Raw genomic sequence first — 13,431 nt, forward strand, 5'->3', positions numbered from 1 at the left:
ATATATATATATATACACACACACATAAATTATATATATATACTGTGATACATACACGTGCACATGATATATATATCATGTGAAACACACACACATATATAAAATGTGCCATAAAATTCAGTATTTTGAAGTGTAGAATTGGCTGGGTTCTAGTATATTCGGAAGGTCATGCAGCCATCACCACTATAGAATCTCAGAACATTTCATTCCCAGAGCAGCAACACATGGCTATTACAGTCACTTCCCATTTCCCTCTTCCCCTATTCCCTGGAAACCACTAATCTGTTTTCCTGTCTCTAGAGATTGGCTGATTTTGGATATTTCATATAAATGGAATCACACAGTATGTGGTCTTTCTGTCCGGCTTCTTCCACTTAGCAGAATATTTTCAAGGTTTACCAACATTGCGTGTGTCAGCATCTCATTCCTTTTTTTATCCTTATTTTTTATTTTGGTAAAATGCACCTAAAATTTGCCATTAGAACTACCTTAAAATTTATATATATCCGGTGGCATGAGGTACATTCACACCATTGCGCAACCATTACCATCATTTGTCACTAGAGCTTTTCAATCATCCCAACTGTGTCCACTGAACAATAACCATCCCACCCATCTCCCCAGTTCTGGGTAACCTCCATTCTGCTTTCTGTCTCTATGAATTTGCCTATTTCAGGTACCTTACATGAGTGGGATTATACAATATCTATCCCCCTGTGACTGATTTATTTCACTTAGCACAGTGTCTTAAAAATTCACCCGTGTTATAACATGAGTCAGAATGTCCTTCCTCTTTATGGCTGAGTAATATTCCATCATATGGATATGCCACATTTTATTTATTCACTCAGACCATTGATTATTTACACTTTTTGACTATTTGGAATACTATTGCTATCATTTTTTGGTGGAAATTCTCTTGGGTCACAGAAGATATTTAAGTAGGACTGTAGAGGAATTTGATGATTAACAAACATTAATCAGATATACATAGTTTGACTACCACTCAGGGATGGGCAGTGACCATGTGTCTCTCCGTGTAAGGATCAGATGAGAAAGTCCCATCTGCTGCTGACGGATATGTGTACCATATTTGGCAAAACCACAAAGCTGTTACAGTTCTGCTGTGGATGTTTCAATATAAACGGAAGGGAGACCAGGGATGCTGAGTAGGCAAAGGGGTGGGCTGTGCTGGTTACTACAGTAACCCCTCTCAGATCCCAACCCTTGTCTGTGCTCGTGAGTGTAAGGGGTTGGTGCACTACAAACACTTCAAGTTCCCTGCTAAATGCTGCCATTGGGGACAGAGGCCTTGGAGGGAAAATGAGGAAGAGGAGATGTACTGATACACCCACCCTCATGATTCCAGGGTCCAGCTTTTTTCCAAAGACTCAGAACTGTCATACTTCCTCTATAGACCAGAATGAGCTGACTGTGATGTCACCTACTTCATTCCTTACAAGTCCAGGTCCCCTCAAGGTCCTGAAATCCTTACTCTGAGCTCCTGAGGTACTGGTAGAGCTGGTCACACCCTCAGTTCTATCTCCATGGAACTCCAGTGCTCCCTTCTTCTATTTTATGTTTTCCAAAACCTATTTAACCAGGCCTTTTCATTACATTCTGTCTGTTCAAATAATGCATGATTACCATTTTCCAGACTGAATCCTAACTGTGCATACAGGAACCACCTGTCATGCACAGCCTTAGGTCCAACCTGAATTCTTGAGGCAGCTCTGTGATAAAGCCACAGATTGAGTGCTTGTATCCCCCACCTGTCCCAGATTCATACATGGAAATCCTCACCTCCAGTATGATTGTATCAGGAGGTTGGGGCAGTGAGGTGATTAGGTCATGAGGGTGCAGTCCATATAAATGGGATCAGTGCCCTGATACAGTAAGACCCCAGAGAACTATCTCCTCTTTTCTGCCATATCAGGATACCCATGAACAGAACACTGAATCTGTGAGGAAACTCCATCCCGGACTTCTTAGCCCCCACAATTTTGAGAGATAAACGTCAGTTGCTTATAAGCCACTTGGTCCGTGGTTCTTATTATAATGGCCTAAACAGACTAAAACTGATAATATAATGCAGACGTAGGTATACAGTATTTTAAATTCTTACCCATTTTCCAAGCAGAGCTCTTCTTTCTTCAAATACCTGCAGTAAGAGAATGGGTGATTTCATATATTGTGGTTCAAAACATCCATTTACAAGAACAACATCATTAAAAATCAGTAAATTCATTGTATCAACTAAGTATGAAGATACAGGTTTCATTCATGAATACTTTACTTGTAAAGGGCAAGTTCTTTAGCTTCTTTCTCTCTCTCTCTCTCTCTCTCCCTCCTTCCCTTCCTCTCGTTTCTCTATATGGAATACTATAATTCATAAGATAAGAAGTAATTATTATTAAAAGAAAAAAGAACAAAATAGAATTGTATTATTCTTTTTTGCAGCAGCTAGCAGCAGTTGCATTGATTTCTCATGGTCCCTTACTATTTTTAAGAAGTTTTTCTTTTCCTGGTCACTAATTGCAATCCTATCTTTTATATCTTTGCATAGGCTCATTCTCAAAATAGAATTGTAAAGAGAAATCAATTTTAAAATTTCAAAGAAGATGAAAAACTAGCAAGAAAAACAAAACCCAGGAAAATGGAGTTTCCCTCTGAAATATTTCAGTATCAATGGTGTGAGAATTTATAAAATTTATGAACAAATGGTTCTATTGTTACACCTTAGTGTATATGCATCTAAATGGATGTCCAAGTGCTTACATGTTTGTAGGGTTAGTGATTTGCATATGTTTTCCTCTTGGCTGGCGACTGAGGATTGATCTGCATAGGTTTATTCTAACAGACTAGTTAGGACAGACACTATGTGTCCCTGATGGTGACATTTCCAGCACAGTGTGCTTTATGTCACATGTTACAAGGACCTGTGTTTGTCGAATTTGATGGGCTGTGGGGATGAATACACCCTCATCAATGCTGAAGTAGAGTGGGATGTGTTTATGTGCTGGCGAATGGGTGCTTTTCTGAGCATCAGTGCAAATGAGGAAGGGAAAATGAATGTGGGTATATTTGGCAGCAGAGGGGATGTGAAGAGAGTAATGAACCTATGCGACTGTCTCTCTTGCTCCAACACATAGACCCTCTGTCAGCCTTCAAGTGGGGAGCGATGTTTTTTCCTTCCTCTCGGCATTGCCTAAACTGCAGTCCTGCAGGAACATTCCAGCTTGGAGAGGCAGCTCGGACCTATTTCTTCCCTTTTTGTGGAGGAGGATGCGGAGCTGGCTTTATGCTTCCAGCAGAGAATGCTTTCCTTTCTTTTTCAGGCTCAAAGTCTGGTTGCCAAGGACATACAAAATAGGAACTGAAAAACTGCTTTAAACACTGCCTCCGGACTGAAAGATGTGCTTGTTCCTGACCAGGGAAGCTCATCTGCCACAGGTAGGCACTTTTTACAAAACAAGAAAGAAGGAGGAGGAGGACGAGGAGGAGGACGAGGGGGAGGAAGAAGAAGTGGAAAAGGAAGAAGAGGTCCCTCTTCCCCTGTGCCACCTGGGGTGCCTGGACCCCCAGATGATGGCAACAGGTAGGATTTCTCGATGAGAATACAAGACAACCTACGGAACACAGAAGAATGAAAACCTGGGTTAGAATACAAGGGGTGATCAAAACTACATTGAACGTTTACATTAAAAGAAAACTTATGATAGTGAAAGATACATTGTCATGAACAAGGGGATAAGCGTGTTTAAAGCAAGGAGAGTATTTTTGCTACTTTGAGGGGGGAATTAATGGAAATGTGACTTACTGTAAGCAACAGTTTTTATTTAAACACTCACTGTATTTTTTGCTCACCTCTCAATGACACAACCAGTATATCAATTTTTGTCAAATAAAAACATTACCGTGCATTCTTATTCGTTTTATACTCTGGACCTGGCGCCATGCAACTTCTGGCTCTTGCCCAAAGTCAAAATGACCACGAAAGGGAAACGTTTTGACTCAGTTCGAGGCAGCCCCAGCAGTACCACTGGAGGCACTCGCCAAGGAGGGCTTCCGAGCTGCTTCTGAAAGTGGTGCGAGTGATGTATTCGAGGGGAGGGAGAGGGCTTTGAGGGGGCTGCAGGGCGATGTGGATTTCACTAAATTTAAAAACGTAAACATTCACCGTATTCTGGGACACATGTTGTATCGCCGGAGCCCTTTTCTCCTTCAGTCACCTACGGCATCCACGCCATTGCTGCCGTCAGGGTTCAGATGCCCGGCGAGCCTCGCACTCCCACCCCACTCGCAGTCAGGCTCCACCGGGCTTTCCGGCGCTCAGTTTTGCTCTCTTGTGGTCTCTGTTAATTTGATCTCCCCGTGTAAATGACAGCCCCTTCCTCCTAATGCTCCCCAGAACCGGCAATGTTATTTTAGTCTGTTTCCCTGTGGGCCCTCCAGACACTGCTGACTGAATACCAACCACAACAAAGCTCCAGAAGGAAAAAAAACCCTAAAGATCCTTTTATTCAATACCTTTATTTTAAAGAGGTCAAGCAGAGGCCCAAAGAGGTTCTATTTATAGATTTTTTTTTTTTAATCACTGGTTCCAATCTATCTGTTCAGCTTAGTTTTGCACGTGGTTCCTCACTTAAATCTTGGTCTTCTCCACCCTGGCTTCCAGCCTTACTGTGTTCCTTTGTTTGCAGTGCTGAGGATTGAACCCAGGTCCTTATGTGTGCTAGGCAGGCCTTCTACCACTGAGTCATACACCCATTCCCAGCCTTACATTCTTTTTTTTTTTTTTTTTTTGGTGGTACCAGGGATCAAACTCGGGACCTTGTACTTGCCAGGCAGGCGGCGGAACCACTGAGTTAAATCCCCAGCCCCCAACCTTATATTCTTTTTTTAAAAATTGAGTTTATTGATACGTTTTAGGTATACAGTACAGTTACATTCATTATTGGGATCTTCTACCTTTACATGACAGGTCTTGGTTCTCATTTTTTCCCCTTGTCCCCGCCCTCCCTTCACCCCCTCTTCCCCTCCCCATTTACAAACACTTTATTTCCATTTTTTATTTTCTCATTTTTTTCTTTTCCCTTATTACCTTTCCCCTACCCTTCCCACTTTCCCTACACCTTTAGCCCTTTTCTTCCTATTTCACATTGTCAATTATCTCATTAGGATCTTATGTACTATTATAGTTTTTTACACCAGAGAAACTGTTCAGTATTTACACATGTGTGACTTTTATATTTCACTTAGGAGTATATCCTCAATATGTATCCATTTTCCTATGAGTGAATCTAATTTCTCATTCTTTATGGCTGAGTAGTATCAACCTTATATTCCTGATGAACGGTTGCCCGTGCTTTGGCGGGAGGTTGGGAAGAAGGTTATGTCCTGAGACCACAAGTGAGATTTCAGAAAGAGGCTGGGACTGCACTATCCTGGTGGTGTGGAAACACAGGACACTCAATATGTATCCATTTTCCTATGAGTGAATCTAATTTCTCATTCTTTATGGCTGAGTAGTATCAACCTTATATTCCTGATGAACGGTTGCCCGTGCTTTGGCGGGAGGTTGGGAAGAAGGTTATGTCCTGAGACCACAAGTGAGATTTCAGAAAGAGGCTGGGACTGCACTATCCTGGTGGTGTGGAAACACAGGACACTGATTTGGAGGCAAAGATAGTTTTCACACAGGCAGCAGGAAGGGAAGGGAGTAGAAAGTGGGGGGCGTCACCCAGGCTACAGCAAAGGCAACATCTAAGAGGGACCGAGCAAATCCAATCGTTTACCAGAAAATGCCTATACCCAAGGAGCGACTTCTGGGAATGAAGGGACAGATGAGGTTGGAAGTCTGGAGACCTCAGATCGAACTCTGACTCTACTCATGATGAGAAATATAATCTGGGCAAATCACTTCACAGTCAGGTCCTCGGTTACACTGTTAGTCTTATATTTCCTGGTTTGGAGTGAATCTTCATTGCAATGATTTGCAATCACATTCTTTCTTTTTTTTAAAGAGCTGGAAAACAAAATGTCTATGCAGCTGGGGATTTAGCTCAGTGGTTCGATGGCCTGCCTTGCAAGTGCAAGGACCTGAGTTCAATCCCAGGTACAAAAAAAAAAAAAAAAAGTCTATGCAACATGGAAATATTAAAATGGATCTTCCTTTCTTGTGGAATGCTGCAGTTTGTTTATATCACAGTTTACTCACAGCCTGCTGTTAAGTCAAAATCCCACGGTTGTTATTTTAGTCTGTTGACACTGAAATTACATATTTCTCCCTGTGACATCATTACAGTGCAGGAGGGAGGGATTTAGGGGGGTCCTAAGTTATGACTGATTGACTACAACAAGGTGCTTTTGCTCAGAATACCCTTTTAACATGTACTGTACTAGATGTGGGCTACACTCTAAAAGAAATGTGACCCATTTGCTTTTTAAAAATTGTCTATACTTAAAGTGTACAACATGATATTTTGATATACATCTACACAGTGAAATGATTACCAGAGTCAAGCAAATTATCCTACATATCCCTGTCTGTAGCTACCCTTGCATGTGTGTGGGGAGGATCCCTTTTAATTACAACATTGGATGGCAAAGAGATGTATAATTTTCAAACCTTCTTCTCAAAATTGTCAGGGCCTGAATTACTTTGTAATCTATTGCATTTGCCCGGCCTGATGACTTTTTTATTTTAAAGCTTCTAAATTTGAATTCAATCTCTCTGCTCAAAGCCTGCTGTGAAGTTAAAATCCTGTGACTCTTATTTTAGTATGAGATAGTTACATATTTGACTTGCTACTGCACAACAGAAGAAAGACAAAATTCAAACACAAACAAAATATGACCTCACAGTTACACTGATTGTTGGTGACAATTCTCTGTTTTTGAGGTGAGGAAAACCCCTTAAAATATCTCTGTGGGTGCTTTCTGGCTGTTGTGTCCTTGGGCATCTATTTTTAGACCCTTTCATACATTTGAAAAGTCAGATGTGGAAGGAACCTTCTAGGTCATCTGCTCCAAACTACTTATTTTACAAAAGAAGGCCCAGCACCTTCCTCAGTGCATGTAGGAAATTACTGGGACAGCTGATCTGAAACGAGTTTTACATTCCTAGAGCTGTTCTTTGTTTGCTTTTATTTGCATTTGTTTTTAAACTTCAAAAATTTGAAAGAAAGCTCTCTCTTCTAACAGCCCCCTCCCCTCCAGCCACTGATGACAATCTAAACTTGGGAGTGGGCAGTAACAATAATTTTGTGTCATCACATATAAATTCCATGTGTGTGTCTGTGTACATTGATACACGTGTGTGTATATACACGTGAAAAGATTTTTTAAAATAATTTTACTCTAAACTAGAACCTAACTATATTTTTTGGAATATGCGAGAGATAATGAACAATGAAATAAAATTTTCTTCTAGAAATTATCACTATGAGTGTGACAAAATCCCTTAAAGAATGAAGATAGTATAATGTACCGATTTCCACGTTGTACTGATCATCCTCCAGCACTGAAGGATTTATTCCTATACCTGTTGGGAAGCTGCTGGGTGACAGCGACAAGCTTGAGAAAGCTGCCTGGCCAGGGGGGTGGGTCCTGGGTAGGGACAGCAGGCTGCACAGAACGGGCGGTGTGCTTGCTGGTAAGTGTGCTTGCTTGTAAGGTAATACCAGCTGCGGGGTGTCCAGGGTCAGTGGAGACTCTGAGGCTGTATCACAGCACCTCTTTCTCTTCTGTTCCTCTGCCCTCTCCCACCCTGGGGTTGGTCCCACATACTCATCTCAGAATCTTCTTCTCGGGGCTGAGGGGTACAGCTTAGTGCTACAGCACCTGCCTAGCGTGCTCAGGGCCCTGGGTTCAATACCTAATGTCACAGAAGCAAAATGCAACCAAGCCAAACAAAACAAGGGAATTTGCTTTTATAGTCCCCCAACTTACAACAGGCACTCAGGTATTTTTAGTTGTTAAGGCAGCTCCTACTCCACAGTAGCTAAACAGATCATGCCTCTTAATTTTTCTTAAAATTTCAAGGAAATACTCTGAAAATCAAGGCATCCAACAAATTTGAATTTCAATTCAAGTCATTTTTTCACATGTGCATAAAATCTTCACAATTCTATGGGAAAACAGATTTCAAAACTAAACACTGAGGTCTGGGGAGGAGCAGATCATCTGTTATGTAAACTGTCAGAGAGCTCAGCATTGTGAACAGGTGCTCAGGAAGTAATCACTGTGCTGAAGGGGCAAGACTTCAATAGACGTATTCACAGGTGAGATGAAGGCGGGACTCTCCTCTTTCCTCAAAAAAAAAAAAAAAGAATTTTTTTTTTGTACCGGAACCCGGGACCTTGCACTTGAGAGACAGGTGGCAGAACCACTGAACTAAATCCCCGGCTCCTTATTTCCTTATCTTTTTCCTACTCCGGTTCAGATCAGAGGAATAGAAAAAGAAAGCACCAAGAGGAGTCAGGTCTGATGGCTCAGCTTGGCCAGAGGGATCTGCACATCTGCTGGGATTAGAGAATCAAAGGCCCATCTCAGTGCTAAGGAAGGAGACGGAGCGGGCCACATGACAGTGAAAGCGGACCAGGAAGACTGGACTCTGGCTCCACCTCTTATGCCAGATCAGGCCCTGTAGATAAAAAGAGAGTTTTTTTGAGTCAGGGTCTTACTCTGTAGTTCAGGCTGGGCCTTATACTGACTTGCCCAGGTTGGCCTCAAATTGGTGATCCTCCTGCCTCAGCCTCCCAAATGCTGGGATTATAGGCGTGTGCCTCCAAGCCAGGCTCAATGTAAAGCATTTTAAAGGGAGTGGGAAAATGCAAACAGGAGAGCCAAGAACAGGAGGCAGAAATTTGAGTCAGGGTCTTACTCTGTAGTTCAGGCTGGGCCTTATACTGACTTGCCCAGGTTGGCCTCAAATTGGTGATCCTCCTGCCTCAGCCTCCCAAATGCTGGGATTATAGGCGTGTGCCTCCAAGCCAGGCTCAATGTAAAGCATTTTAAAGGGAGTGGGAAAATGCAAACAGGAGAGCCAAGAACAGGAGGCAGAAAGCCAGGGAGGCAGCACAGAGGAGAGATGCTGGAGTTCACTCTCACAGGTGTGGCACAGCAGGTTCAGGGGACTCTGAGAATGGCCTGGTCCTGGGCCTGAGGGTGGCGGCACAGGTGGGAGTAGGAGGCTGGGTGAGGTCAGACCATGAAGGGGTCTCAGTGGTGCACATGTGTGTTTGGGATTTACCCGTGGGAGTGGGAAAAAATGGGACCGGTTTCTTTTTAGAAAGACCATCCTGGGCCCTAGGGAGCCAGGGGCAGAGGCTGTGAAGCCAGGTAGGTGCTACGGCAGGTTGTGTGGCAAGGGGGCCCGGGGTCTGGGACGAGAGTGTGGGATGCGTGGGGTGGAAAGGGGCCTGAATGAGAGGCCTGGGAGGAGGACCCAGAACATGAAAGCAAACAGACGTAGAGGCGAGGGCTGCTGGCAGTCGCTGCTCCATGGCCTTTCCTGGCCCTGGTGCCCCGGCACGCAGGGAACAAGCGGGCACTTTGCCCTGGCGCCATCACTCCAGGGTGCACTGCAGGCAGGCGACCTCATGGAGGCGTAGAGCCGAGCCTCCCTCCAGGGCGAGCACAGCCGGCCATGCTCACTGCCCGCTGGACAAGCAGCAGGGTCCAGGCTCCCTGGCCCAGCTGCTGCATAAACCCACACTGTGCATTTTATCCCGGCTCGGGCTGATCAGGAAAGCATCACACTCATCGCGATTGCTGTGCTGGGAGTAAAGTTTTCTGCCTCCGACCTAGGGGTCTACGTCTTTTCCTGTGAAACTATAATGTCATCAATTCCATAAATAAAGGTTAAAATATTAGCTTGTAAACTGGGGGCGGGGGGATCAAACCCAAGACCCAACAAGAAGGAAGATTTCCTGCCTGAGTAACTTGGTACAAAGTGGTGCTGTTTTTCTCCAGGAAGAGGAACTGGTTTGTAAGAGCAAGATAACAAGGTGGGTTTTACACACGTTGCTGCCCACTAGGTGTGGTCCTGATGGACAGGAATTGCTAACAGGAGCTCTCAGGCCCAGGCATAAATTCTGGACCTCACTAGAGCCGGAATAGAAATCTTCAGAGTCTGGCCAACCTCACACCCCAGCATTGTACTAATGCCTCTCCAGAAGGCAGGCAGAAAATGAAGTTTGCAGGAGTATCGTGAGTACTCGGTTGAAATGTACTTGTTGATGCAATTCCTATGCAGTCTTACCCAATGACCTCAACTCTAGCCAGAAAACCTGTTTTTTGGAAACTCCTTGCAGACCCTTTCTCCAGTCACAGTGGTCCCAGAGGAGAACCAGTAATGGGAGAAAGAGGTAACTAAGACAGGAGCGAGGAGGACTGACCAAGCAACAAATCGAAGGCATTTTCTTCTCAGGAAGGGACTCCATGTCTATTGGTGGCCTCGTGCACACAGCAGACACTCAATAAGCTTTTTTAAAATAAATGCTTTGTCTTGTCATTTCTCTATCCATTGGCCCAATCCTAAAGAATTCCTGTTCTAGTGATGATAGGCAAAATTCTACTACTATTTCTTTCTCTTTAAGGCATGAATCCAACTGATAAAATAGCTCTGGCCACTTACCCGGTCATTCAAAAGCTGGTGGTTTAGTGGTGTCCAGCTGCTCATCTTCGTCTGCATTTTGGGGCCCTCTATGCTTTTCGGGGGGGCAAATGCCATCGTGAAAAAACGGAGTGTTCTCCCATAAGAAGGACTATAAGGGGAAATAATCAAGTTATCTTCAGAATACTGGAAACACTGTAATTTTTTGGAGTGTTGGGAGGGAACAGGTGGGAAGAACATTTTCCAGGAGCATCTTATCTGTTCAGCGCTTTGCATGAGCTCAACCCAGTCTCAGAAGCTGGTGCACTGGAGGATTTTTTTTTTTTCTTTGATACTGGGGATTGAGCTCTGGACCTTTCACTTTCAAGGCAGGCAGTGGCAACACTGAGCTGAATCTCGGGCCCCCTTAGCTCACTACACAGGTGGAGAAAACATGACCCATTGGAGTTATGCATCCTGCCCAAAGTCATCCGGACAGGAAGTGGTGGACCTGGGACTCCTTTTGTTCCATTTTGTGAGCCCTTGGAACTCCTTGCCACAAGCTGCCCTTTTGCTCTGTTAGCCAGAACGTTGTTCTGGTTTTGTAACCAAAATTTTTTAAATTTTATCATGGACAAGTTGAATCCTAGCTCTAAAGCTGACCACACAATTTTTTGTGTTACTCAATTTGCCTGAGACTCAGTTTCCTCACTGGTAAAATAAGGATGCTCCTGTCTGCCTTCAATTGCTGCTGTGAAGGTGAGAGGGGGAAAAAGGGTCTGCAGAGTGGCTGATGGCTGGGTGGTCGCAGTGCACAGGAGCCTCCCGCAGTCTTTTTTAGAACTGTCAGTTCACAGAGCGCCTCAGGCCAGTCGTTCAGAGGGCCTCGGTGACACATTTTAAGGTGGGAAACACAGAAAGTAGGTGACAATAGCTCAGTGTGTACCATTTCCCTTCCCTGCCTCTGAACAGTTTGCACACACAGGCAGAGGGGACCAACTGCTGGCTCCACAAAGAACCCTACAGCAGCAGCCCCTGAACACATTGTTAAAAGTCACTACTTTCCAGCCCAGCTGGGATTTCCCCAAATACTACATCTGAAGTCCCAGAGGCCCTCACTTGACATATGTTTTCTCTCAGATTCCATGGAGCCAATGTTTTTGCACCCCTCGGGCAGCATTAGTCAATGCCTCCCCACTGTCACCATAGCATGGAACTGAAGGGGGCTCAGGTGAGCCCCTAAGAGCTAATTACTCAAGTCACTGCATTTTTAGTTTGGTTACAAAAGGTGTAAGAGATGACCACAGAACAAGATTATTAATTAGTAGCCACCGACAAAAGCAGGTAGATGTTAGATGCAAAGTATGGCCATTGAGTCTAGACCTGTCCAGTTAAAAACTATGTTTATCGTTGTCTATTTATGTTCTACTGTTCCTCCTTTAAGGCATTTACTCCTAATTTTTTGAGAGTCATAAAGCCCTTTGAGAATATAGTGAAAGCTAATGAACCCCCTCCCTAGAAAACTGCACACAAATATAACATTCTGTTTACTCCAGGTTAAAAACCCCTGCTGTAAGTGGAGAAACTCCCCCTACCCCCAGTTTGGGTTGGAAACGAACTGACTTAATCTAGGCAACACGTCTGAATGAGGATGAAATATGTAGGTTTTTCTCAGTGACGCCCCAAGAGTCTGCATTGGCAGTTTTCTTTCTCCTGGTTCCTCAGAGCTAGAAATTGCTTGGATTAGGCTCTCTTCAAAGCAGCTAGAGAAGGATGTGGTTTCCAGGAGGTGAACTTAGTCAGAAGAATCAGTAAGCTCAACAAGAGTCCTGCAGTAACATGGGGGGAGGCCTACTTTCTCTTTTGTCATTCTTTCGTGCACGTGTGTGTGTGTGTATGTGTAGTGTGATGGGGGATTGAACCCTGGGCCTTCACACTGAGCTCACATCCCCACTCCACACCTCCCATATTTGAGACAAGGTCTTGCTAAATCACTAAATTGCCCAGGTGAAGAGCAAACTTGGGATTCTCCTTCCTCAGCCTTTGAGTTGTGAGACTACGGGTGTGCACCATTGTGCTCAGCTTGTTGTTATTATCCTTTCAATATTCTCCTCCTCCCTTTACCCTTTACCTTGACCTTTACCAATGGGCGCTGTGCATATCTGCATGCACACAATGTTCACGGTATAGACTACTGGTGCTATTATATAACACACAAGAATGACCTGCCCTACTCTGTCAACAGACAAAGCCATCGTCTTGCCCCTCCACAGATGGGTCTCACTGTTTTCTTTCTTGTGACCTCTTATAATGACTGTCCTTGAATATTCATTGAGGAGGCCCCAGGGCTCTTGTCCCCCAGTGTATGGTTCCAGTTTCATGTCCAACAGCTAAGTCATTCCTCTGTGTTCACATACTTCCTCTCTGGTTTTCTAAGCCGTTCTTCATGCTATCACTTTTTGTTTATTTGTTTGTTGCTTTGGTGGTACTGGAGATTGTAGCCATCTCACCAAGCCACAATCTCAACCATTTTGTTTGTTTAGAGACAGGGTCTCACTAAGTCTTTAAATTGCTCAGGCTGGGTGTAAGCCTGTGCTCCTCCTGCCTCAGCCTCCCAGAGTGCTATGATTACAGGGGTGACCCCCCCACCATGCCCAGCTACATGATTACCATTATTTGACAACTTTACTAAGTATATATGAGGCATGAGTTAGAGTACAGAGACAAGAATTTCTGGGCCAGGGATTTAGCTCAGTGGTACCTCACCTGCCTTGCAAGCACAAGGTCCTGAGTTTGATCCCTGGTACCAAAAAAAAAAAAAAAAAAAAAAA

At 44.1% G+C, this 13,431-nt stretch overlaps 1 protein-coding gene across 5 annotated transcripts in view; it reads right to left on the bottom strand.

Moving 5' to 3' along the window:
- Positions 1–13,431, bottom strand: part of Fbxo16 (F-box protein 16) — a 47,583-nt gene that overhangs the window by 33,021 nt on the left and 1,131 nt on the right. For all 5 annotated transcript variants that reach the window (XR_004517892.1, XR_004517893.1, XM_033765515.1 and 2 more), the window contains exons 2-3: positions 10,643–10,772; positions 2,126–2,161 (exon numbers count right to left, since the gene is read on the bottom strand). Coding sequence is in view for 3 of the 5 variants with exons in the window: in XM_033765515.1 (XP_033621406.1) it covers positions 2,126–2,161; positions 10,643–10,738 (132 nt within the window). In the remaining 2 variants the exon portion in view is untranslated. The remainder of the gene's footprint in view (positions 1–2,125; positions 2,162–10,642; positions 10,773–13,431) is intronic.

The sequence above is a fragment of the Fukomys damarensis genome, unplaced genomic scaffold (genome assembly GCF_012274545.1).
Source record: "Fukomys damarensis isolate Sample0158 unplaced genomic scaffold, DMR_v1.0_HiC HiC_scaffold_18, whole genome shotgun sequence".
Lineage (NCBI taxonomy): Eukaryota > Metazoa > Chordata > Mammalia > Rodentia > Bathyergidae > Fukomys > Fukomys damarensis.